The sequence below is a fragment of the Trematomus bernacchii genome, unplaced genomic scaffold (assembly GCF_902827165.1).
Source record: "Trematomus bernacchii unplaced genomic scaffold, fTreBer1.1, whole genome shotgun sequence".
Classification (NCBI taxonomy): domain Eukaryota; kingdom Metazoa; phylum Chordata; class Actinopteri; order Perciformes; family Nototheniidae; genus Trematomus; species Trematomus bernacchii.
This window is the reverse complement of record NW_022987576.1, coordinates 87,076-113,401: the sequence shown is the minus strand read 5'-3', so window position 1 is coordinate 113,401 and position 26,326 is coordinate 87,076. Positions and strand designations below refer to the sequence as shown.

Here is a 26,326-nt window from a genome sequence, read left to right as displayed (position 1 = left end):
TTAAAGAAGTATTTCCTGTTAGTAGAGAACTCAGTGTTCCACAGAAGCACACAAGCTTTGCTATTTAAAAAATGTGAGTGAAACTCAGGGCTCAGATGGCAGGTTGGCTGGAGTACAAGAAAAACAAAAGGCCTGGAAAACCGAAAGTGTAAGAATTCACTTCTTCAGGTCACGCAAACCCAAGGTTCTTTTACATATGTTGTATCAATAATGTCTACCAGCAGATGAAGTTCTTTAAAATCACAACATTTTCAGTTGAAAACTGTCCTTGTTTGAGAGTTTGCATAACAAATGTTACTCCTCAACTTAATATAGCACAAGATCATATTTTGAGCAGAAATGTAGTCTTATGTTGAAAGCTGGTAAACCTATGTCCAAAATTGTCTGAAGCCAGTTAAGATTGATTTCAAATCCTAAAAAGGGCCAAAAAAAACACAAAAGAAACACACTAAATGAAAAATTGCCAATTTCTTGTGGGTTTTAAGACAAAAGCCCCAAGATACTTTTTTAAGTCTATTTGTTATACACATTTTGTGTGAATATCGTGCACGTAGGTCAAATGTACAGTTACGGCTGCTTCTTTAAAGTTATGTGAGGGCCACAAAAGAAAAAGATCTTGCACCAAACTAAAATGATCATATCAGTAAACTACGTTTATCACTGTTAATGCGTTTGCCAAGCATTCTTAAGCCTTTAAATAATTATTTCCTGTTAGTGGAGAACACAGCGTTCCACAGAAGCGCACAAGCTTTGCAATTTAAAAAATGTGAGTGAAACTCAGGGCTCAAATGGCAGGTTGGCTTGAGTACAAGAAAAACAAAAGGCCTGGAAAACCAGAAGGGTAAGAATTCAGCTCTTCAGGTCACGAGAACCCAAGGTTGTCACGGACACCCAGCGTTCTTTTTCATATGTTTTATGAATAACTTCTACCAGCAGATGAAGTTCTTTAAAATCACAACATTTTCAGTTAAAAATGCTCCTTGTTTGAGAGTTTGCATAACAAATTATTAATAATAAAAATGTTGGCGATATCAATAGGTCATCTGCTCCGACTTTGCGACCTAGAGTTTTTGGATACAAGGTTTCTAAAATGTACAATCTTAAAAAAAATATTGAGAACGTTTTATTTGAACTGCCTTAAAAACATTTTACTTTTTAAAATCCTGTAACATTTATCCTTCGTTTGTGACATTTATCCTATCACAAACGCATACGGATGGTGTAGACGTGTTGCACTATTCTGCAGGTAATTTCTTGGAAATCATCCCGGTTCTCCTCAGTTCCGCCTCCTGTTAATGAATAAAGATTTGGGGGCGTTTCTCTCTCAGAGACAATATAACCTGTGAAACTACAGCACTGCCTCAGAGGATCACACACATCTCTACAGTAAGTACACTTAATGTTGTTTGTTAATGAGCTGATGCATGCAGTTTGCTGTGTATCTTTACCATGAAATCATGAGTCCTGCAGCTTCTTGTTTATAACAAATAACTTTTTATCCAAAGACTGTAACTATGATTTAAACTGAGGTAATGCTGTGTGCAACTGCACATCCTTCAAGAACTCAATTTCAGCAGGGTATGTACATAAATTACAATAATATCATTTATTAAACAACATTTACATTTTTTTTTAAATGGCTTCTTTTGCATTTTGATTATTATTTATGAAGCATTTAACTGTACTGTACTGTATTACGTGCTAAAAATATCTCAACAAATGTGATGCATTAATTGAGGCATCGGACCTTTATGTTTAAAGAGAACAGTTGCACTATAACTTGAGAATTCACTTTTTTTTTCTTAGATGGGGACCAACACATTGTTGATTTAAATACTATTTGTGGTTTTAGAAGCTTTAGTTAAGTGGTTTATTTTGCTGATCTAGAAATCAGGTTATTGCTGGTTCAATCCCGCTATGACACTCACTGTAGTCAACATGTCGTAGTATCCTTGGGCTAGATCCCTCACCCCAAATTACTCTGTACTGTAGGTAGCGTATGTAATAAAAAGCGTTAGCTTTTTTTGTGTAGTCTAACCACATGGTTAGACTACACAAACCAATGCCTGGAGTTTGTGTAGTCAAAGCTTTTTTAAATTATCCTTGCACCTACATGTGACGTGTATAGAGGTGCTCCTTCTAATTCAGACATCCGTGTCCCCCCAACTGGGATAACCTTAGACTCAGAAGTTTGTTTCCGTTTTTTGTTTTCCATGTACATAAATTGTCTTTGCTTTTAAGGACCTAAACAAAGTTAGGCTAATGAGGAATTCATTATATTGTCTTGGCAGATGTTATAAAAGAAGATAAACCCTTAGTTCTTAGATATTTCTGGAAATACATTTATTTCAGTTAGAAATGTATTATTTTATTTTTTTAACACTTTATTTATTTGTTTTTTCCACACATAACACAATAACAGGAGAGAATACAGAGTACAATTGCAGGTGCTATATAAAAAAGAAATACAAAAAGACGACAAAACAATGACAAAACAATAATGATCATAACATAAAAAGACCATTACAGTAATAGCATTGACAAAAATAAACCAAAATACACAATGATATGACAAAACAGAAAACCCCTAAGACCAGTCCCTCCCACCCCTACCTCCAGACAGGGCCACACTGTGCAGTAATCGTCAAAAAAGGAGAAAGAAAGATTCAACTACTTGCCTCAGCCGATGCAATGCGTCATAGCATTTCTTCAATCTGCAATAGGTTGTTGGATGTTTTCTATATAATTCCTAAAGCCAGACCAGCACTTATCAAAGAGATGTGGCTTTCTGTTAAGATTGAACATAATTTTTTCTGACATCATGTAGAAGGATATTTCTTCGAGCCACATGGCTATGTCTGTTCACTCTTTTAAAACTATTTTAAAGACATTCCTGTTTGGTCAGGCATTTGGGTAACCGGTGTGCTTGATCTTATTCCATTTAATACTATGTTTTTATTTTGTTTGTTTTAAATTTCATTTGTAAGTTTTGTTTTATTGTGTTTTTATTGTGTCTTAATTATGCTCTGGTGCTTTTATGACTTCTTAACATGTGGGTTCATTGAGCATTGTACGCCTCCTATGTGGATGTCTTATTGTTTTGTCAAGCACTTTGTGACTTTGTCTGTGAAAAGCGCTTTATAAATAAACTTTACTTAATTACTTACTTACTTATGGGGGGTTCTGCACTCTTCCATAATAGAGCAATACATTTGTTGCCAGCAATCATGGCCAGTTTGATTAGGCGCACCTTATTCCTTTTGTGTGAAGGGATGTCAGAAATGTCGCCTATCAGGGCTAATTTGGGTGTACAAGGAATCTCAGAAATCTCTTTAAGAATCTTCCATATTGACCCCCATTTGTGCTTTAATTTATTACAGTCCCAGAACATGTGAATTAGGCTACCTGTCTCTGTAGTACATCTAGGGCAAATATCTGAAATTGATTGATTTATCCTATGAAGTCTTTTTGGTGTAAAGTAGGTTCTGTGAATAATGTTAAACTGCAAAAGTGTATGTCGGCTGTTGTAAGGCAAGGCAAGGCAAGGCAAGTTTATTTATACAGATGGAGCCTCTTATTTTGGACTCCAGCATACAGCTTCCTGCCGACTGCCAGCCAGTTGCCAGCCAGTTGCCTGCCAAAGACCAGTATTCAGGAATGTTAGGGCCCTCCCACTATTCTCCAATTTCAGGGTTTAACCAGGAGATGGCGCTATATATTAAATAACTAAGACTTAGTTTTTCACAATAGAAAATGCAGATATTATATAAAAAACTAAAGTTAAAATCTTGTTTTTAATGCCCCAAGAGCAATAACATCTTGTCACAAGCTTTTTGGAAGAAAAAGACTGACTCAAGAGACCTGTAGTTGACTAATTACAGGCCTCAATAAAGTTCTGCCATTCGTTGTGAAAAACAACGGTGGACATAGTGGAAAGTGAAATTGACATTGTCGAATTTAATAAAAATACAAAATAATGTATCTGTGTACGTGTTTTACTATGTGATCTGCACTTATCAAACATCTAATTAAGGCGAGACACCCCAGGTGAATAGGGTATTTTTAACTTAAAGATATCAGCTAAATATTTCTCCAGTTAATTACTTACAATAAGGCAATTGTTTTTTGTATTACAAGTTTTCTGAAATAGCATGTTTAAATATCCAAATGAACCATTATCTCATGAAATATGCGCATATTTTAACACATTTCAGGAACCGAAATCTGAACTTTGGATAAAGCCAGGATCAAAATTATTGTTTCATTTTGTAGTCATATTAGTATCTAAGGCTTTTACAGAAGGGATTTTGGATATCTCTTTGTATCACTCCATAAATCAGAAAATACTGTCAACAGCCCTAAAATATCAATTTTCACCATGTTTTTAGGTATAAAATGTTATATAATTCAGGCTATGAATTATATATGACCAAACCCTTCTGTAAAAGCCTTCATAATATTGATAGGAATATAACTGGAAGGTTTGGTGTATGTAACTGCTGAGTGATTCTACAATTTAGGGTACATTCCATGTCCATTGATGTCCATTGATGATAATTATAATTATTCTAACTATTTTCTTCAAAAATATCATATTTTGCCTATTATTGGAAAGCATGTTATAATATCACACAAACATTATGTGCATCCTATGCTTTATTTAGCTTGAAATGTGTCATGATGTTCTTAAATTGTCAGTTTTTGCTATGTCCGTTTTTCAGTTGAGGGTGTCTTGGATTCAAAATAATGAATAAAAACCATTAAAGTAAATTTAAAAAATGATTCATTTATTTCAAAAGTCTAAATACTAAAGAATAATAACATATTTTTAATTGATTTCCCCCTTTAAATAATTTAAATATCTTAATATATGAATGTCCGCAAAAGTTCTGTCAACTATGTTTCTAACAGAACTTCCCCCTTTAACTCAAAAATTGTTTGTCCCAATACCATGTCACCAGCATCACATGATGCCATGTTCCTCTTTGGCAGACATTTTGAACACACTGTGGTGATTGTCCTCTACATTTTTACAATATTTTATGTATAATAGCACATGGTCAATTAATATACTCATTGACAATCAACAATGTTACGTACATTGTTATGGTTTACAATTGTTTAATGATTTTAATTCAATTATATGTGCAAATGTGATGTTAACCTGTTCAAGAAAATGACATGTGGTCATCCAGGCAAGGCCTACCATTGAAATGATGGGTCAAAATAGGGAAATTGTCAACTAGGTTACCTGTCAACTGAGTTACCCAGTACTGTAATAACTGTAGTAACTTAGTTGACAGGTAACCTAGTTGACAATTTGTACGACATGTAGACGTCATTACACATCATTATCAATGGAATTTTGCACTTCTGCCTTGAAATGAACATAGTGCTGATGGTTAATAATGTGTCCAGTCAACTATGTTATTTGCGTCAAATGTTTGACTTTCATTGTCAACTATGTTGCACCTCATTTTTTCAAATTTAAAATATCTAAAATAGTGCTTCTGATATCCTTTATAGTATAATGTATATCTACACAGGTTGGAGTTTTACATGACATCTCTTAAAACTATCAAAATGACCTGTATGGTAGTTTTATAATACAAAATATCCCTAAACTTAATGACAGTGCTGAACATATCACATGAAAAAACAAAACTTTAATACAATTATTTTTTAAACTTTAAAAAATCTTTGGATATATGGTAGAATAGACTCAAGAGCCTTTCAAATTTGATTTTACTTGAAGTGCAGGACTTAATCAAATGATTGTAATGACATCAAGTTTGTCCGTAACATAGTTGACAAACTGAGTAGTGAAAACATCCTTTCCCTTAAAATAAAAAAATATATAAAAATGTTTAAGCTTTGCAACTAGTGGATATGTTACACTGAGGAATATACTAACTTGAACCACTGATTGTTCTATCTATACATTTTATTTGGCATTAGTAAATAATTATGCACATTTACAGATATTTTACATGATATGAGTGATAACACGTGTTATAAGGGCTATTTCGCACAATAGGTGTGCCTTGAGATTTTTACTTGTCCTTTGGTGTGCCTTGGGCACAAAAAGTTTGGGAACCACTGCTGTAGAGAAATGTAAACGTTCACCATCCCCCACCCGCCTACTGTATGTTGCTTTTTGACATGTAAATGAGTAACTACCCCCCTCTGAGTGAATACCTGTTGTACCTGTCCGGGGCTAAGCCCATAGGACGATGCTCTGATGTCATCACCCTCGCACATTGGTCATATGTTTACAAAAAACGATGTTAACACTTTCTCGTTCTTAATATATGCTATATTTAGGGTCGATATGTGTTGAATTTACTTTAAAATAGCAGATCACTGTGATTCACTTCTCCGCGGCTCCTCCGTGCAGAGAGGCCCCCCCCCCGTTGACAATTCACGAGCGTCTAACTCTCTCCCCCTTGTGAAGAGATATCACAGGGGGGGGTTGGGACACACACATTCCGATGGCCAATTCGTTTTAAACAAAGAGTGGGGTGGGGGCTGGTGAACGGTATGGTCAATGTTTGTAAACACTGTGACATTTTGACTTTATTTGATCATTTCAGTTAAAAACTAACGCTCATATTTCATATTACTGTTTTGCCTGGCTGGACCTGTAATTTACAGGAAAGGAGTGCACGCTACTAAAGAGACACGCTACCATGGAAACCAAACAATGGTGTTGCTGTATTGAAGTCCGAGTGGAAACAGTCATATTTGGAGCGTTATGTTAGAATGAAACAGCGAGGTCGTGACTCACAAAAAAAAAGTGTTACTTCACTAACTGTAAGCTTGTCACTCAGAGTAACCTACAGTTAACTTAACTGTTGGAAAAGAAAGATCAGAGTTAGGAGTGTGAACACACAGCTGAGAGCTGCCGTTTCATTCTGACTGTTTAAAAAACGGTAACAACGGACTATTTTTCTTAGCGGATGCATGTAAATTTAAATCAATACATAGAACTATGTTTTAAATCAATAAAAATATTTTCTAAATCCATAAAAGCATTTTAATTAATATTGGGAGTCATGTCGTTACTTTGTTGAGAATGTGGCCATGTAATAAGCGGGATAATTTGCAGCGACTTGGTCATTATGGGGGAAAATAACACCCAGGCTCCGCAACGCGGAGGGATCAGTAATTTTTAGTGAATTACTGAGTTTAGGCACGTTAATAACATTTTAATGAAGTTGAATACAGTATATTCATATTTGTCAGTGATTTCATGTCAATTCGGCGAACATAAACGATTAAATTAGGATTAAAAATCGAGAGCCGGCTGCTGTTCGTTACGGTAACCCAACTAGGACACTTGACACAGTGGCTTTTGGCAAAGCACACAAAGAAAACAAAAAAAACCGAGAGAGATGAGTTATTGTTATTACAACGTGACTTCACTATTATTTAACAACTATTTTTATTGGGTTCTTTTATTTGGGGTTAAGTACATTGTCAGAATAAGTGAGAAATGGATTTAACTTCTGTTAGACAGCTATCATACTGAATAAATATTTATGCAAAAATGTATGGCATTAATAATGTATATCTAATTACATTTAAAAATGTATGGCATTAATAATGTATATCTAATTACATTAACTGTGAATGTCTTTCATTTTATTTAAAATGAAATAAAATTACATAAAACATTTTCCATAAAAAAGTTGATTCAAGAACAAATCAGTACTTTTCTTATATGACTATTATTGCTAAATTTGAAAGGTCTTTACCAGCTTTGGAATTATATATATATATATATATATAGCACCTTCTGCCATCCCATCTCTACTGACATATGGATCTTAACAAAGATCCGCTATACATTAGTACCAGATATACTGTACACGGACATTTTAGTGAACCAGACCAGCTGTTTCCGCCGGGTCTTCGCTTCCCGGGCATCACGTTGTTTACAAGTGTGTTCAGATGCTAAATGACAAGTGCAAGTGACAATTGTTGTCGTCTTCTCTGTGAACGTTTTTTTCTCCGTTATTTTGCCATTTTCAGATTTAAATTTCGAGCGGAAAGCTAACCAGGAAGTAATAATTACTTAAGCGGAGAACGGAGAAAGTAAACGTTACAGCAGGCATAACAACAGCCGGTGTTTATTTTATTATAATATATATCATTTGTTTTAAAGCTCAATATATAGTTCTATCCGTGACATATGGATCTTAACAAAGATCCGCTATACATTAGTACCAGATATACTGTACACGGACATTTTAGTGAACCAGACCAGCTGTTTCCGCCGGGTCTTCGCTTCCCGGGCATCACGTTGTTTACAAGTGTGTTCAGATGCTAAATAAAAGTTTAGCTTGTACTTTTGATACCCCGCCTCTCGGCACCACAACATCCAGTTTACTGTATTTCACATGAGCGATGTCGAACATTGAAAAGTCCTTATAAAATCTCTGTTATTAGATCAGTACTTTTCTTATATGACTATTATTGACTTGAACACTGAGAATGTATTTATTAACTTCAGACATTTGAAATATTTGAAATCAGATGAAAACAAACTGTAACGGACCCTGCCGTGTTATCTATGATTACTATGCCTTACTGTACATTCATAATTTCAGCCGGAGGTAGGTGGTAGGCGTTGCGGAGGAGCAGATTGCGAGTGAGGTGCCTGTTCTAAACGAACTATTCCAGCTGTTATAAAGCATTAAATAAAAAGTAAGCAAGGAATACAGAATGTTTCGTTACGTAACTTTGTTGAGAATGTGGCCATGTACATGTAATACATGGGATCATTTGCAGCGACTTGGTCATTGTGGGGAAAAATAACACCCATCCTGATCGTTTCAATGAAGTTGAATACAGAATATTCATATTTGTCAGTGATTTCATGTCAATTAGGCGAACATAAACATCAATGATGATGATTAAATTAGGATTAAAAATCGGGAGAGCCGGCTCGTTCGTTTTTTCCGACTAAACAACATCTATTATTTAGAAGTTGATTTCACATGACTCCAGTGTGGAAGCCCACTGCACCCCCTGGTGGATCAATGATCCATTGCAGCTGGCTTCACAATAATTAAATGTATTTATCATGGGGGCGGTATCAAGTCTGACTGGGGGCCGGCCGGCCATCACGGAACGTGCATGAACCGATCACGACCCTCGCACTTTAAACTGTCCAAAATAAGACGCTTCATCTGTATAGCACCTTCCAACATAAGGCAATTCAAGGTGCTTTACAAAAATGAAAGACATTCAGAAAAAGGCATTTAAAAACAGTCATTAAAAAGCAAAGATATTAAAATAAACATTAAAAGAAAAAAATACATGAATAAAAAGTTACAGTGCAGTTTAAAGGGGACCTATCTTGCAAAATGCACGTTTGTAGTGTCAGAAAACACAACCCTCTCTATTTTCCTCCATACCCAAATCTCTAAAAAAAAGGGGCTGCAACGGATCTGATAAAAACTGATCCAGATTTGAACACTGTCCTGACATCAGGACGGTGGCGCTACGGCTATTGGGCCAACTCTCCACCTATCAGGGGAATGTGGGGTTGGGCCACGGCCGGCCATTGATGCTCGAAAGCGCTGGAGACGCTGTAGTACATATGCCAGGCCTGTAAGTGGCGCTGTAGTCTGCCACAAAAGCAGCGAAGAAGACTTCCCGTGCATATGGTAACCATGGTTACCCTTCTGTTTATTCTCCGCTGTGGCTTTTTTTCTCCCTCCCCGAAGCAAGCGTTTGCTCCCGCTGCTTTAATTCAATGCAATCCCTCCCCGTCGAGGCAAGCACTGTAATTCTCTCCGGTTAGTCCACCAGCAGATGACAAACACCCACCTCTCCGCCTCTTCCAAGGAACGAGGGGACCGTGCGGCAGAGTTTCAGTTTCAGTTTCTTTCGCCGGTCAAGATGTCCGTTAAAGTTTAAATCTTCCGGACAAAATTAGAAAAGTGCCGGTCAAAGGTCTTCTCTGTTATTTATTGAGCTTTAACCTGTTAAGCCCTGAAACTGTTTTTCAGATCTCAGGCTCGAAAATGACATTCCCAGAACAAATGACCATATCTTCCCTTCTAAAAGGGTTAAATTAATAATGTTTTCTCTCAAAGTAATGATAAACCTGTGAGTTGGATGTAGAAAAGTCAGAATCAATATAGAAGTTTTTTATTTTAAAGAAAATTCAGATTTTACATAGTAAAAAACTGTAAATGATAGTGTCCGTCCAAAAATAATTTTTTACTTATAGTGAATGGATGATGGGTTAGTAGACTAAAAGCTTTAGGAATCCAAAGTACAACATATAATAAGTACCCTGTATCAAGATTGATGCAAAACAAGTGACATTTGACCTTTTTAGAGAGGTTTAGCCAAAACCACCCCACCTCTGAGGTGAGATTTGGGTGAAAATGTTTTTTTTCCCATATCTATGGCCCCCCTTGCTCGATTTTGATGGTTGACACCTCTTTCTGACCGTTAGAGCCAATAGAATCAAAGGGGGAGTACCCCACACACACACGTTGTGAAGAGAAAAGGTGGGGGTTTCGCGCATGTAATTTTCGCATGAACCTATCTCTAGCTTTGACATCTGGAAACGGAAAAGCAGTTTTAACCTGTTACGCACGGCCCCCCCGGTACCGGGCGGATAAACGCGTCATTTGCAGGAAACAACGTCTAAGGAATCTTAATATTTAATAAACTATGAATGTTTTATATCCATGTAATGGGAAGAAACTCAGCTAACTGATATTTTTAAAACATTTTTCCAAAAAAAAAACACAATGCTAACACCTCTGAATTAGCCACGAGCGAAAAAATTTAACCTAAAACGGCACCTAAACTCACAATAACTCCCTTATTACTTATCCTAGATGCACAGCCAACCACTCGTTTTGCATCACCTGGAGACACAGAATCTGGGGGTGCCCACCTCAACACTCAGTGATAAACATTTGCGACGCTATAAACGAAAGCGTACATCATAACATGTGGAGCTAGGTAGCTAGAAACGCTAACATGGCTTACCTTGGTCAAAACTGGTCTTCAATGGCATTAAAACGATAAAAACGCTGCTGAAGTTAATCCATAGGTTAATCCAATGTGTCTGTGTCCTCTTTGAAATGATTTCTGATAATCCATAAGCAATAAAACTGCTTTTTCGTTTCCAAATGCCAGAGCTAGAGATAGGTCCACTCTGCTGCAAATTTACATGCGCGCAGCCCCCACCTTTTCTCTTCACAACGTGTGTGTGTGGGGGCCTCTCCCTTCGATTCTATTGGCTCTAACGGTCAGAAAGAGGTGTCAACCATCAAAATCGACCAAGGGGGGCCAGAGATATGGAAAAAAAAACATTTTCACCCAAATCACCTCAGAGGTGGGGTGGTTTTGCTTAACCTCTCTAAAAAGGTAAAATGTCACTTGTTTTGCATCAATCTTGATACAGGGTACTTATTATATGTTGTACTTTGGATTCCTAAAGCTTTTAGTCTACTAACCCATCATCCAAGGGTAGTTTTCACTATCTGTAAAAAACGAATTTTTGGACGGACACTATAATTTACAGTTTTTTACTATGTAAAATCTGAATTTTCTTTAAAATAAAAAACACCTATATTGATTCTGACACTTCTACATCCAACTCCCAGATGTAACCTTGCTTTGATAAAATAAATTATTCATATAACCCTTTTAGAAGTTAAGTTGTAGTCATTTGTTTTGGGCATGTCATTTTCGAGCCTGAAACATGAAAAACAGGCTTGGTGCTTAACAGGTTAATGTTTATGGATTATCAGAAATCATTTCAAAGGGACACAGACACATTAGATTAACCTATGGATTAACTTCAGCAGCGTTTTTATCGTTTTAATGCCATTGAAGACCACTTTGGAGAGACTACAGAGCCATGGTAAACATTTTAGCATTTTTAGCTATCTAGCGTCACCTGTTTTGATGTCCGTTTTTGCTGGTTAAGAAGGTGGTTAAGAAACCTCCAGTGTTTAGGGTTTGTGTGGGGGTCCTTTAATATTATTTGAAGCATAAGGGGAGCATGGTCTGAGAGTGTCTTGGCTAAATATTCACAGGAAGACACAAGGTGTGTTTTTGCTGTGTGAAGAAAAAAAGTGTCTATCCTAGAGTAACTTTTGTGCATATGTGAGTAGAAGCTATATTCACGTTGAGATTTGTGTCCCTCCCGCCACACATCAAGCACATTTAGATCTGTAGCGTCTTGGCTGCTGATGTTAATTTTTTAGAGGTGCCGGAGGATCGGTCGTTTGTGGGGTCGAGCACCAGATTAAAATCCCCTCCTATTATAAACTCAGATGGATCACGCGTTATTTTAAGAAAAAGTTTAGCTTAAAAGTCAGGGTCATCTTGGTTTGGTCCATAGATGTTAAGCATAGTGATCAATTGGGCTCCAACATATACTGTTATTAGGATGTATCTACCCCCTTTATCCTTTTCAACTTGTTCTACTTGGAAGGAGATCCCTTTCCTTATCAAGATAACCACCCCTCTTGCAGGCGAGGTAAATGAGGCAAAAAATATTTGACCCTGCCATTGTTTCCCCAGTTTACAGTGCTCTGTATCTGTTAAGTAAGACTCTTGTAAAAAAGCCACATCAATTGTGTGCCTTCTAAGGAAGGAGAGAACTTTACGGCGCTTGGTTGGCTTGTTGATTCCATTAATGTTCCAGCTTAGGAATGTATATGTTATGGCTGCACACATGTGATTGATATAAAATAGGTGTATCTATGGGTGTAGTAGCTGAAAAAATACACTTCCTGAGTTGACATAATAGCTTGTTTGTAAAAATGTGCAAAAAGACAAGAAATAACACGCTTCATGGAGAAATAAAATAATTGCCCTGTCTGGGCCTCACAAAAACCCACCTACCCCTTGAAAGGGGAAACTGGCCTATACTTCCTTCTATAACCGTGTAGTTTCACTGCACTACCCTAGTTTGTGAAATCAAGCTACCTAAACTGAGACAGAGTTCCGGAAACTGAAGTAAATAAACTCTGTTGTGAACACAAATTCCCTGGGTCATATAGGGGAATGATATAACTGTATTTAAAACTCGAGGCTTTCTGTGTGGTTAGCCTGCTTCTCTACGCCACCATCTTGGATCCTCAGAAATGTATTACTTACTTAAAGGTCACCTATTATGCTATATTTGAACAATATATTATAGGGTCAAATCTATATAAAACATGTCTCTGAAGTGTTTTCTTCAAACTACCAAACAGACGCCGATTGTAGCCTCATACCCCTCTATTTCAGCCCTGTTACTAAAGGCCAGATTCTAGGTCTGGCCCTTTAAATGTAAATGAGCTGCTGCTGGCCACGCCCCTTTGGAGCATCCTCATGCAAGCGGTGAGCTCTGTGAAGAGAAGGCTGTCTACCAGCAGAAACTCAGCTAAACGCTGCCGCGATTAAATGCCATATTATGTTCCAAACCACATCAAGCATTATTTCTGAAACAGTATGGAGCTCAAACGCTTTCTCTCTTGCAGGTTTAACACAAGGAAATTACATTACACATATTCTCTCCAGTAAAGGTTAGCTCTGAGTGTTAGCGATGCTTGCTAATGTAAACACAGACCTTCCAAAACACGTCGCGCATTGTTTCTGATACTTCCAAAACACGTTGCGCATTGCTTCTGATACAGTACATAGCTTGACATGTTCTTTATTCAGTGTTTACCGCTAACAGTGCCATTGTATGTATTTTATATATATAACAACTTTACTCTTAAGTCACTCTCGTAGACATCCTGCTGAATACACAGACACACAGCTGCAGGAGGGGATTCAGCTAGACGACTGTATATAGGGGAAGATAGGGCCGTGAGTGGAATGTTGCCAGGAGTTCAATGTAAATGCAGCCCACATTTGAGTAATGTCGTCATGACGCAGCAAATCTGGATCAGCTCCGTTGTACCCCTGTTTGTAGGGATTTGGGTAAGGGGAAAAGAGAGAGGGTTTTATTTTCTGACACTTTGTGAGTCTCCTTACACACCGGGGACACATTTATGTATAAAACACATCAAAAAGTGCACTTTGCATAATAGGGGACCTTTAAAGCTTTACTTACTTTCAATATTTGTTTAAACAAAATTGATTAGCTGTCTATGTAATGTGAGAGAGCTCGCTCACATGGACAAACAAAAAGAGATGTATCACTAACTCTCGCAGTGTTTTGGTTTTAAAACTCATTGCTCTGTGTCTCCTGGATTAATAAACACTTTAGCCGCGTTCACACCGGAGTACTTTTCACCGTACTTTTCGCGTTTAGTTCCGTTAGTACCCCTTATGTCGCGTTCACACCAAAAAGAGCACTCCCGGGAACTTTTACCCCCATTTTTAGTGCCTGCTGAGAGATGGTACATTTTATTATCCTCGCATTAGCATTATTAGCATTAACATTCGCCCAGCGCACAAACGCAGAGAGACTAACTTATGGCAACACAAAATAAAACATCGGAGCGGTGGAGATGAGGAGGTGTCGGCGTTCTGGCGATTTACTCGGAAGGCTTCAGAGTCCCTTCGGAGTCCCAGCAGCTTCTACTGAAGCCAGTCCCCAACTCCGGGGACTTCAGGCCGGGGAATCCGGGTGGCAGTATACGCTAGGGATGCTCCGATCGATCGGTCACCGATCGAGATCTGCCGATACTCACTCTCTACCGATCGATCGGTGCTCTCTAAACATGCCGATCGCGAGGGCCGATCGCATGACGTAAAATACATGACACTTTTCTCTGTACGCGGCAAAACAAGCTCGCCAAAATGGCTTCACCGGTCTGGCATTATTTTAAGGTGTCCGAAAAAGACAGTAAAACAGCGGTATGCAACGTGTGTGTGAAGCAGAAATCCTGCTGCTCCACCCGCTGTGACGGACCGGTGAGCGGAGCGAAACACACATTAAGAGTTAGACCTAACACACTTAGCTATTTTATCTACCTCTGGAACAAGCTAAACTAGTTATAAATATGTTTATTCTTCACTGTCGGCCTCACACATTACTGGATCAGCGAGCTGCATGAGACGATACTGACGGGCTGTCAGGAGAGGGAGAGGGAGAGAGAGAGGGAGAGAGAGAGAGGGGGAGAGAGAGGGGGAGAGAGAGAGGGAGAGAGAGGAAAAGAGAGCGCTTGCTAATTTCTCCCGTGGTATTATCCAAAGTGAATGTAAACTTGAATAATATACATAATTTGAATGTAATAATTAAGTTGATTGTAGTTTGTGGAAGCTCCAGTGAATGAGCCCCATTAACTGAGTTTTAAACATCACTTTAAATGGAAGATTTAAAGTGATGTTTAAATCTTCCATTTAGGCCCCGCCCACTCGATCGGATCGGCGATCGGTATCGGCAGATACTGATTCCGGCGATCGGCGATCGGCCCCAAAATTGGCGATCGGAGCATCCCTAGTATACGCCATGAAGTTGTTTGCGGCCTGCCAGTAAACCCAAAGCAGAAGAAGACGAAGTGACGTCAGCGGCTCATTTGCAGGGAATTTATTCCGGTGTGAACGCGATCTGTACTAAGTGCCCTGGGGTACTAAGTGCCCTGGGGTACTAAGTGCCCTGGGGTAATAAGTGCCGGGGCACTAAGTGCCGGCACTAAATACAGCAAAGTACTTGGTGTGAACGCGCCTTTTGCTCACTTTTTGCCAAAACAACTGTAAGTTGATAATATATCAATGCTTTGCAAACAGCTTGTTCTGATGAAAAACTATAATTTTTTAACATTAATTTAAACTTTTTACAATATAAGTGCTTTATTTAAAAAAATGATGGGATGCATACATTGCCAGTTAACCAGACCAATCTATTCAGATCCATTAAAACCACTCTGATGTAAATACAATTGATAACAAATGTGTAATGTGTTGCATGTAGTAATTGGTTTGTTTCAGGATATTTTTAAACAAAAGGCTATCAAACAGTCTTTAAAATGGAAAACATTAAACTAATTAAATTTGCATTCTAAGGTTTCAACCAAAAACAAGATATTGTATTTAATTTTCGCCTTCAGAGGAGCAAACATAAAAAAAAACTGAGGTAAGTTTACTAAACATATGTTCTGTTTTCTCTAGACTAGACTAAGAGATGGATTCTGCAGTCAACAAAAAAATAGAAGTGGCGGCACACGGCCGGCGATTCAGCCTAGGGATGCTGTACGACTGCCGCAAGGATGTCCTGGTCCCTGGTAAGAATCCATATGTATAGTTATTAAATGCATTTCAACAACAACAATTGTACAAAACGTAATCTAAATATCTGTCATAAATCATATCTTCTCCTTTTCAGATTAATATATTGTATGCATGGTCCTTGTTTAAAAATACAAAATACTAGGTTTTTACATGGGTACAAGCCTTATCAGGTTGTGGTCTGATCCACCCAGGGGTGGACATTGGCATGCAGCAAGTCTATTATCAAATGTTTTCTTTTGTTATAGTTCAAATATTGGGTGAAGTTTGATAGACTTTTGGAGACCTTAAAGTGGTGATGATTAGAGATTGAAGCGGTATTTGATGGGTAGCCATTGGAGGTCGTGGAGGATAGGGCTGATTTGGTCGGAGCGACGAGTGGAGGGGGGCATGCGGGCAGCGGAGTTTTGGACATATTGTAGTTTATTGAGGATGTATGCAGGTGAACCATGAAGGATGCTGTTTGCGTAATCCAGTCGGGATGTAATGAAAGCATGGAAGAGATTTTCAGTGGAGGAAAAGGGAAGATTGGATACGGGCAATGTTCTTGAGGTGTAGAGGGATTTTTTTTACCTGGTTTACATGAGGGAGGAAAGTGAGGGTGGGGTCTAGGATGATTCCAAGGTTACGGACATGAGTAGAGGGGTTGACGATAGTGCTGTTGATAGAGAGAGAAATCCTGGGTGAAGCCGGTTAGTGAGTTTGGGCCGATGATGATTATTTCAGATTTGTCACAGTTCACTTTCAGAAAATGTTTTTTTGCATCCATGTTTTAATATCAGTGAGGCAGTTGGTGAGTTGGCAGTGGGTGGCTGCAGAAATAGTTTTGGTGGAGAGGTAGAGCTGGTTGTCATCAGCATAACACTGGAACCGGAGTTGGTGTTGACGGAGGATTTGTCCAAGTTGGAGGATGTAGAGCGGGGGACCAGGTACATAACCCTGGGGGATGCTGTGGGTGACTGAAGCAGTGGGGGATTTGCAGTTGTTGATAGAAATTCATGGAGTGATTGATGGTGTCAAAGGCGGCGGTTAGGTCAAGGAGGATTAGGGTTGAAAAGGGAACCAGCAGAGAGGAGAATGTCATTGGTGACCTTGTCAATGACTCTGACTCTGGTTCCGTTTTCAACAGATTTGGTGCTATGACAAGTGCGGAAACTGGATTGAAATAGTTCATGAAGGTTATTGCAGTCTAGGGGAGATTTAAGTTGGCAGGGCTACAGTTCGCTCCAAGATCTTTGAGAGGAATGAAAGCTTGGAGATTGGCCGGCAGTTATTGAGGGTGTCAGGGTTGAGTCCGGGTTTTTTCAGTACAGGGGTGACAGCAGCGGGTTTCAAATCAGGTACTACAAGGCCAGTGGACAGAGTACAGGTTAATGACTGTGGTTATGAGGGCAGCAAGTTGGGGGAGACAGGCCTTGACTAGGGCGGAGGGCATTGGGTCCAGTATGATGGTTGATGTGTTCATGCCAGTGACTAGGGAAGCTAGGTCAGAAGTGGTGATTTGAGTGAATTATGTAAAAGGGTGATTGGAAGGAGGGGGGACCTGTGTGATGATAAGGAGAGCGTCTCGCCGCACAGTGTCCTTTAACCTGGAGTGCCCTCAAATAAGGACTTGCATGCATCCATAAATACACAGCCAGGCTATCTCCACCATTATATGTTGAATAGAGGGATTTGCCATGTTGGAATTGTTAGCTTGAGGAAAAAGATAACAGAAACCTATTAAAGTTAACCTGTTAAGCACCGAGCCTGTTTTTCATGTTTCAGGCTCGAAAATGACATGCCCAAAACAAATGACTACAACTTAACTTCTAAAAGGGTTATATGAATAATTTCTTTTATCAAAGCAAGGTTACATCTGTGAGTTGGATGTAGAAGTGTCAGAATCAATATAAATGTTTTTTATTTTAAAGAAAATTCAGATTTTACATAGTAAAAAACTGTAAATTATAGTGTCCGTCCAAAAATTATTTTTTACAGATAGTGAAAACTACCCTTGGATGATGGGTTAGTAGACTAAAAGCTTTAGGAATCCAAAGTACAACATATAATAAGTACCCTGTATCATGATTGATGCAAAACAAGTGAAATTTGACCTTTTTAGAGAGATTTTGCCAAAAACCTCCACTTCTGGGGTCATTTGGGTGTATTTGACCTATCTCTGGCCCCCCTTACTCGATTGGGATCGTTGACACACCTTTCTGACCGTTAGAGCCAATAGAATCGAAGGGGGAGGCCCACACACACACTCATTGTAAAGAGAAAAGGTGAGGGCAACGCGTCTAGAAATGAAACTAGTTTTGCAGATTTTGTCCTTCTGGAGTTTGGAAATTAATAAGCAGTTTTATTGCTTATGGATTATCAGAAATAATTTCAAAGAAGGCACAGATACATAGGATGAACCTATGGATTAACTGCAGTATCGTTTTTTTATCGTTTTAATGCCATTGAAGACCAGTTTTGACCAAGGTAAGCTATGTTAGCGTTTCTAGCTACTTAGCTCCACATGTTATGATGTACGCTTTCGTTTATAGCGTCGCGAATGTTTATCACTGAGTGTTGAGGAGGGCACCATTAGATTCAGTGTCTCCAGGACACCAAAACCGAGTGGTTGGCTTTGCATCTAGGATAAGTAATAAGGGAGTTATGAGTGAGTTTAAGTGCCGTTTTAGGTTAATTTTTTTCCGCTCGTGGCTAATTCAGTGCTAGCATTGTGGGTTTTTTTTGGAAAAAAAAATTAAAAAGATCAGTTAGCTGAGTTTCTTCCCGTTACATGGATATAAAACATTCATAGTTTATTAAATATTAACATTCCTTAGACGTTGTTTCCTGCAAATAACGTGTTTTTCTGCCCGGTACCGGGCGGGCCGTGCGTAACAGGTTAATGTGTCCAAAATTAGATACTAAGTATGTATAATTGTCTGTAACATTGTTAAAGTAGCAAGTAGAAGCCAGTTCCTGATAAGGATGAGTGGAGGAGTTGGAAGTCATTTTGTCCTGGAGAAATTAGAGAAATTAGTCACATGTTAAGTGGGGTAAAGGAGTCAGAGATGGTGTCCATGGGTTTGAGGAGTTTTCTTTTGGTTGAAAAAAGTGTCTTAGGGTTATTGCTGCCGTATTGAGGCGCCGGAGATGATCAGTGTTCCAGGGGGCGGAGTGAGTGAAGGAAACTGATTGTTTTTTATAGGAGAAAGTTAATTGAGACTGGAGGAAAGAGCATTGTTGTAGGTGTAGACCAGGTCATCAGGAGAAGCATTTTGGGTGAGGGTGGAGTCAGGGACGGTGGCAGCCAGTAGGGAGGAGAAGGAGGAGGGGTTTATGAATTTGAAATTCTGGAAAGTTATGCTGCGCGTCTGCTTGATGAGAGGGGTTGGGGTGAGGATGGCCATGGAAAATTGCCAGATGGTCGGAGATTGTGAGGTCAGATGTGTTTAGATTGTGGATGGAGATGGCAGAGATGCAGACCAGGTCCAGTGTGTTTCCTTTTTTATGGGTGGGAAAGTCTGCATGCTGTGTGATATTCAAGTAGTTGACAATGTCCTTAAATTCTGTAGAGGCTTTGGAGTCAGGTGTGTCAACATGAATATTGAGGTCACCGAGTACCAGAACATGTGAAGAGATGGAACAGAGTTGAGCGAGGAATTCAGACAGGTGAGAGGAAAAGCAGTGATGGTTTGGAGGGTCATAAATAACCGCTGTAACCAGGGGTTTTGGACCAGACCGATTAAAAGCAAGGTGTTCAAATGCATTGCATTAGTTTTTATGTGATTACGAGTAAAAATGGCAATTCCATCGCCACGGCCATGGTGGCAAGGTTTTTCCATGTATTTGTATCCTGAGGGTGTAGTCTGGTTGAGTGAGAAATATTCCCGTGGGGTTAAAAGCGCCGGGGCTCTTAGTGCCGGCACTAAGTACAGGAAAGTACTTGGTATGAACGCGGCAAATGGTTTTGAATGCAGGACTAAGATCTCACAAGTCAAGTACAGAGACTAGTTACATTCCTGATAAAGTAAAGTAGTTTATTTAGAAATAAGAAGATTAGGGCTTAGTCTAGTTGCCAACTCATAGGTTCCTATTATGAACCCGGAAATTTCAGAAATGTACATAGAAACTGTCATTTTCAGTTTTTACCATTAATTGTGGGTTGGTTTGAAAGATTTAGGGGATTCTTGATCATTTGGATTGGAAAGATTGCCTATTTATTTGAAAAGAATTTGTAGGGATAATAATATTTATCTTGTGTTTTCTATATATAGTCGCAACACTATTCATGGTAGTCAAAATCAGTCCAAAGAGAGTGCAAATTTGGCCACTTTCTGGTAAAATTGTCGGCCCTTTTTTATTCTGAAAAAGTCAGAAATGGATTCATCATCCTCATAACCTCCTAAACCACTCCAAAATTCTCCAAATCACTTTAGGTAGCTCTTGTATCTTCTCTGACACTTTGTGTATCGATGCTGCTATATTGTATTGCCATATCATAAATACTTGTGTATGCTGCTCTTGCTCTTTTGCACTTTTTGCATTTCATGTTTTTGTTTTTGCTATGTCTGTAAATGTCATTTTCTTAATGTTTTATAAGAGGGACTGCGGATGGAAAGTAGCTCAAAGCTAAATCCGGCATATTTATGCTTGGTACATTTATTGTTTCAAGTGTTCATTAATGTGCAATGTCCCTACCAAATAAACGATTAAATAAATAAAATAAATAAACATAGGCTATAATGCCATTCATTTTAATGAACAGAATGTATGCCAATTGTGCAGTTAATGTGCTGGGGACCTGTTTTATACATTTCTAACATAAAACTTTGGTGTACTCAACATTTCTGGGTTCACTATGTTGGCAACTAGACTAGATAGGTATATATGGCTCAATAAAGCTGTGACTCTCGAGTTCTAAAAACAATCCTAGGTGTTCCTATTTTTTTGAGAAAATATGAGTTAAACGCTGCTCTGGCAATACAGAGAGCCTCGCCTTTGTGTTATTGTCTGATTTTTAGAGAGGAAATAGAGTCAAATGAAAATTAGAGTAAGCCTGCAACAGTATCAACACATTTATACATTTAGTAGGGACTCAAAATAAAGACATGGCATTGAATTAAATGCCTATGAAATGAATCAAGCACAATTTTGCTACAGCACTATCAGATAGACACCTCATGACATGTGAATAACTATCATTTTGAATTACTAACCTTTTAAAATGAAACTTAATATAAACTTTATTTTGTGTTAAAAAAAATGAAGCCTTACTATCATGCAATAAAATGTAGTTGGATTTCTTCCTTTCTTTTTTACAGATGTGAAACTGTGGGACTGTGATGACCTGGAAAAATATACAAGAGAAGTACCAGAAAGAGAGATGGTGGCATCTGAATCAATTGAGGATAAATCTTCAGCACTAAATGTTGAAGCCTCGCTGAAAGCAAGTTTCTTGAGTGGACTGGTAGAGGTTGAAGGATCAGCCAAATACCTGAACGATAGTAAGACTTCCAAAAATCATGCTAGAGTAACACTGACGTACCAAGCTACCACAAACGTCCACGAACTGTCCATGGATCATCTTGGGAGAGGCAATGTTAAGCATCCATATGACTTTAAGAAAGCAATAGCAACACATGTAGTCACACGTATCCTTTATGGCGCTCAAGCCTTCTTTGTCTTTGACCGTGATGTGTCTGTCAACGAGAACTATGAAGATATTGAGAGCAACTTGAAGGTGATGATCAACAAAATCCCCTCCCTAGCAAAAGAGGGCAAAGGCTTGCTGAAAATGGAAGACAAGGAGAGAGCAAATGTTGATAAATGTTCCTGCAAATTCCATCGAGACTTTGCTCTTGAAACAAATCCTCTGTCCTTTCAGGATGCAGTAAAAGTGTACCAAAGTCTGCCAAAGCTGCTGGAGGGTGGGGAAAACGCAGTACCAGTGAAGGTCTGGCTGTTGCCACTGACATGTTTAGATTCTACTGGCTCTAAACTTGTCCGCCAGATAAGTAAAGGATTAGATAAAAAATGTCAGAGTGTCCTGGAGGGCTTCAGTGACCTGGAAATGAGGTGCAACGATGCACTGAGAACCCAAACTGCACAGCAGTTCCAGCAGATTGGAAAAAAACTTGAAACCTTCAAACAGAAGTGCTTTGAGTTCAAACAAGAATTCCAACAAAACCTGGCAAATAAACTGCCATCAATCCAAGGAGGAGGAGAAGAAGAAGCTGTGCTCGCAGAGATCCGGAGGAAGACATGTTCTTCTCCTTTCAACAGCAAGGACCTGAACGAGTGGATGGACTGCAAGGAGAGAGAAATCTCCACGTTAAAGTCATACACCAACATGATGAAAAACACCAAGATCGTTGCACGCGAAAATGATCTTCATGAAGAAATTCTAAATGCAAAGCAGGCTGTGTGTTTTGTCTTCACCTCGCTGGGAAGTGATGAACCATACCTCTCAACTTTATCAAACTACCTTCAACAAACACCCAAAACAGACGATGCTCAAGATCCACACACTCCAGATGTAGAGAAGGGACAGTGGTACCTCACAAACAAAGTAGCAGAAACATTGAGAAACAAAACAAAGCTATTCAGTGATTTTGCAGAGGCCAACAAGGATAACAAGAACATCACATTTCTGACAGTGGGTTTAACAAATGAGACACAGAAAGGTGCCAGCATCTACCTTTATACAGACGGCATTTCTGTCAATGAGAACTTTGAGCCGCCTTCAAAGCCTGCAATAGTAACAGGAAGTGATATAAACCACAACAGTGTGACACTGAAGATTTCTCCACCCAAATGTGGAGCAGAGGACATCACCTCCTACTCTGTTGAGTACTGTGTCAGTGGAGAGGACGGCTGGAAACAAAAGACAGCATCCAAAGCTGAAGAAGTCACAGTGAGCGACCTGAGTCCTAACACAGAGTACATGTTCAGATGCAGGGCAGAGACACCAGTAGGTGCCGGGCCAGCCAATGAAGTCAGTGGACCCATTAAAACCTTACCCTGCAGCCCTCCTGGAAAACCCAACGTTGAATCTACCTCACGTGAGATATTAGTCAGCTGGGAGAAACCTGCTGAGCTCGGACAAGATGTCCACGTTTTGAGCTACATCGTGGAGTACGCCAAACAAGACCAACAGGTGAAAGAGGAAGATCTCCACTGGGAGCAAATGATGGCGGGAGCTGAGAAGGCGAGCATTTCAGAAATTCAGCCAGAGACAGAATACGCTGTCAGGGTCAGGTGTGATTGTGGTGCAGCTGGAACAAGCAAAGAAAGCATCACTGTTAATGTCGGCACAACTAAACGTGAATTTGCACGTCTTGCAGAATCCCTCAAAAGTAAAAGCAAAAGTATCAAATCGAAATCTCTCTCAGTTTACAAACTGCCTCTGACAGAAGAAGACATGCACGTCAAAGGATGCCAGATGTATAACTTTGGCAGAGAAAGCATGAAGCAAAATTGCAAAATAATGCTTCTCGGAGCAACCGGATCTGGAAAGTCCACTCTGATCAATGGACTCATCAACTACATAGTTGGTGTTGAGTGGAAGGACGATTTCAGATTCAAATTAGTTGTTGAAGATCAGTCGAGATCACAAACTGAAAGCCAGACCCCTGAAGTCACTGTGTACAAAATCAACCACCAAGAGGGCTTTAAAATCCCTTTCTCTCTGACCGTTGTGGACACCCCAGGCTTTGGAGATACAAGAGGCATAAAAAGAGACGAGGACATCACAGAGAAAATCAGGGGGCTTTTAACTTCTGCGAATGGAGTCGGTGAGATTGATGCTGTGTGTTTTGTCACCCAGGCCTCTCTTGCCCGACTAACAGCCACACAACGATATGTGTTTGAGTCTGTGCTCTCCATCTTTGGCAAAGATGTGGCAGAGAATATTCAGATGCTGGTCACCTTTGCAGATGGCAAGCAGCCACCTGTTCTTGAGGCAATAAAGAAGTCTGGGGTTCCATGTCCAAAACACCTAGGGCTTCCAGTTCACTTCAAATTCAACAACTCAGCATTGTTTGCAGATAACAGAAGCAGCAGGGAACGGGTCAGTGATGAGAATTCTGATGAGGATGATGTTAAATTTGACGAAATGTTTTGGAACATGGGCATCAAAAATATGGAGAAGTTCTTCACTGCTTTGACTAAACTGACAACCAAGACCCAAGAGGTTCTAAAAGACTGAAGGCATATTGAACCGGCCTTCGAAGGTTTGCAACCGCAAGTTGCTGGATCATCAAATCCACCGAAAGAAAAGATGAAAGAGCATGAAGATGAAAACTAATACAATACCAACCAAACATCCAACAGGGGACTATGTAAAAGTATAAAAAGAGAAGCATACACTGGAAGAGCTTAAAGTCAAGAACAATAAAGCTGCAAAAGAAAAGATGACTGTTCAGGAGTTGATTGAGAGTCGAGAGCAGGAGAACTATTACCTCCAAGAGATGATAGTGTCCCTCGTGGATCAGTCAACTCACTCTTTAACTCGTCTGCAAGAGATCGCCCTGAGGCCTAACCCTCTGACCACTCCAGATTACATTGACATGCTGATTGAAGGCCAAAGTGACAATAACAATTTATATGTACAGTTGAGCAGTATGACAATTAGTACATTACATTTAGTGTGCACATATTGTATTGTTATGACGCTAACATGCTAACATTTTTGCTAATTGTCATGCTAAAGATAGCATTACATGTTATCATTAAAAAATGATATCTTACTTTTTGGCATTAACAAGATTTTTTACACTTCCAGAAAATTTGACCAGCTGTCGCTAAATTATTTCATTTAGTATTAGCACCAAATGTATTAATTAATTAAACTTTTTTTAATTGGCCAAAAACATCACTGACCACTGTTTTGTATTAATACTTTATTACATACTTAAGATTGACGTTTATAGAAATGGTTTTTGGCTTGGCAGTTATGTTTATTTTGTCTTGAAAAACATGCAATAACAAAATAACAGTTTATTTCACCTAATTCAATTTGTATACTTTATAGGATCCCATAGCACTAGCATGATCATTGGCTATTCTTCCTGGGGTCCAAAGACACACAGTCAAACAAACAGCTCTTAATTTCATGCAATTTCCAATTTAATATGAAGTGAAAACGAAAAAACCATCATCCTATTTTAACCATCATTAAGCCAAACATAGTTGTACATACCCAAAGACAAAGTTTAATTATACGTTATGGTAGGGAGATTTTTTTTTGCAAACTTTTGAAATGTACTTGGTAATTTTCCCGAATGCGATGGAATGGCAATGAATACCAGCTGACTATGGCTCTGTATATATTAATGTTTTCTTGTTTCATTTGATTCAGTTTTTAATAACATGGACCTTCCTTCTGTTGCATGTCGTGTTTGATAGTTATTACATTACATTTAATTTAGCTGACGTTTTTATCCAAAGCAACACTAGTGGTGGTGTTTCTGGCGGGATTTGAACTCACAACCTTCCGATCTTCAGCCCACCTCACTATCCATTAGACCACCACTATCCCTATAGTTATGTTGAGCAAACTGCAATCTTAATCCATGATGCATTCTGTATTCGTTTTTTTTTGATTCCTTTTTCTTCTGTTTTAATTACAAAAAGGACAAGATAATAATTACATTGAAAATTTCGAATAAAATACCAATATGTTTGGTATTACTGGAAACCGTACTTAATTATTTTAATATTATGTAATTGAGTTGTGACAATAAAATGATTGTGTTGGATATGTGTTGTTCTCTTTCAGTCTCATCAGCTATATTTGTTATTCTTTAGCTCCTCTCAACCCTAAATCATCCATCTTTTTGCAAGTCTTTTACTAATGTCATTTTTAAGTTTCCTATTATTTTAAGTTTCACTTAACAAAGTTTTTATTTTCCATATCAGTGAGCAAACAAAGTGATTTTTAGTTATTGACAATTTAGAGAATGGCGATGTTTGTTCTGATTCTTTAAAAATTATAAATACATATATTTGTTGTTACTAAAGTAATTGACAAGGATAAATAATATTTAAAACATGTGTTTTGCATTGTAAAGGTTGAGTTAAGAAATATAAAATCATCAGACTTGCTGAAAGCAGTCAGAGTTTATTTGTCTTTAGA

The 26,326-nt window shown here is 38.7% G+C and overlaps 1 protein-coding gene across 2 annotated transcripts; it reads left to right on the top strand.

Moving 5' to 3' along the window:
* Positions 1-1,356: 1,356 nt before the first annotated feature.
* LOC117479761 (verrucotoxin subunit beta-like) lies at positions 1,357-25,949 on the top strand. Of its 2 annotated transcripts, none has more exons than XM_034126839.1 (3): positions 1,357-1,386; positions 16,093-16,205; positions 21,513-25,949. In XM_034126839.1, the coding sequence occupies exons 2-3, from the start codon at positions 16,106-16,108 to the stop codon at positions 24,395-24,397; spliced, it is 2,985 nt and encodes a 994-aa protein (XP_033982730.1). In that variant the 5' UTR covers positions 1,357-1,386; positions 16,093-16,105; the 3' UTR covers positions 24,398-25,949. The 2 variants fall into 2 exon arrangements, with proteins under 2 accessions (XP_033982730.1, XP_033982729.1); XM_034126838.1 differs by lacking the exon at positions 1,357-1,386 and adding an exon at positions 1,562-1,578.
* The last annotated feature ends 377 nt before the right edge of the window (positions 25,950-26,326 follow it).